The sequence below is a fragment of the Miscanthus floridulus genome, chromosome 14 (genome assembly GCF_019320115.1).
Source record: "Miscanthus floridulus cultivar M001 chromosome 14, ASM1932011v1, whole genome shotgun sequence".
Classification (NCBI taxonomy): domain Eukaryota; kingdom Viridiplantae; phylum Streptophyta; class Magnoliopsida; order Poales; family Poaceae; genus Miscanthus; species Miscanthus floridulus.
Genome location: NC_089593.1, coordinates 16,746,688 through 16,747,752, shown reverse-complemented (window position 1 = coordinate 16,747,752; position 1,065 = coordinate 16,746,688). Strand labels below are relative to the sequence as shown.

Below are 1,065 nucleotides of genomic sequence, written 5' to 3'. Positions count from 1 at the left end.
CCGGGCATCATCAATCTAAAATTTCAGGTTGGAGCTCTCGTATCGTACCCCATGTTCACCAAAGGAAGGGGGGAAAAGCAAGCAGTTCCCGTTTCACATTTTGAAAAAGGGAGCCATCTACTCGAAGTTGATTCACAATTTATATACAACCTGATGTATTGACATATCTCCTTATTTTCTTCTATATATAAACTATATAATAACTAATTAAACAGAGGAGAATGCGCGATATATATGGAGAATGAAGTGCTGGAAATGACGCACGGCATCGAAGCATAAGCATCGTGGAAGATAAGCTGAACGATGATGAATTGCTGACTGACAAGCTAAGTACTGCACTGCTGCATACATACATAGCACAAAATGCTGCCACTGCTGGCTGGCTGGCTTCGTTCTCACCATCTAGCTTCTCATTGGTTCTACTACGACATCCACTCCACTCACTGCTAAGTAACCAGCTACTACCTGCCTGCTACACTACTAGTACTAGTACTTATTTACAGATAAGAATGACAAGCTTGCATGCGTGCATGCACGACCGAGCAGTGGCTAGTGTCTGCTTCTTCACTTGGGCTGCTGCTGCTTGCCGCCGGTCGCCTTCGCCTTGAGGTTGGCGGCGGCGGCAGAACCAGAACCGGAGACGGAGCCGGAAGGGCCGGCGGCACCCTGGTGCTGCTGCTGCTGGCGCTGCTTGAGCTCGGCGAGGAGGGCCTTGTTCTCCTGGTCCAGCTGCTGCGCCTTCCTCCGCATCCCCTCGTTCTCCTGCATGATGAGCAGGTTCTCCAGGCACTTCCCCTGCGCCATCCTCCGCAGCCGCTCGTTCTCCGCGCGCTCCATCGATCGGTCGATCCCTGCGCTCGATCTGCACCCAAAACTACCTGTATCTGTATGTATGCAAAGAGAAGAAGCATCGATCCATGAACAGCGGTTGAGCAGACAAATTAAAGCAACGGAACAAGAGACGACAGCTAACACTAGCTTTTGGATGCAAGCGAGAGGACGTCACCTCTCTCTGAAGTGTCTGAAGCGGTCGATCGGTTGGCCTTCAAGCTTCAAAGGCAGATG

At 50.8% G+C, this 1,065-nt stretch overlaps 1 protein-coding gene across 1 annotated transcript; it reads right to left on the bottom strand.

Annotated features, from left to right (window-relative positions):
- Window positions 1-564: 564 nt before the first annotated feature.
- Window positions 565-837, bottom strand: LOC136505985 (protein LITTLE ZIPPER 3-like). The gene has a single exon (XM_066501110.1). It carries the CDS (start codon window positions 835-837, stop codon window positions 565-567), a length of 273 nt encoding a protein of 90 aa, XP_066357207.1.
- Window positions 838-1,065: the final 228 nt, after the last annotated feature.

Excerpts from the sequence above, each read along its gene's own strand:
- LOC136505985 (XM_066501110.1), bottom strand. The coding sequence starts at position 837 with ATGGAGCGCGCGGAGAACGAGCGGCTGCGGAGGATGGCGCAGGGGAAG.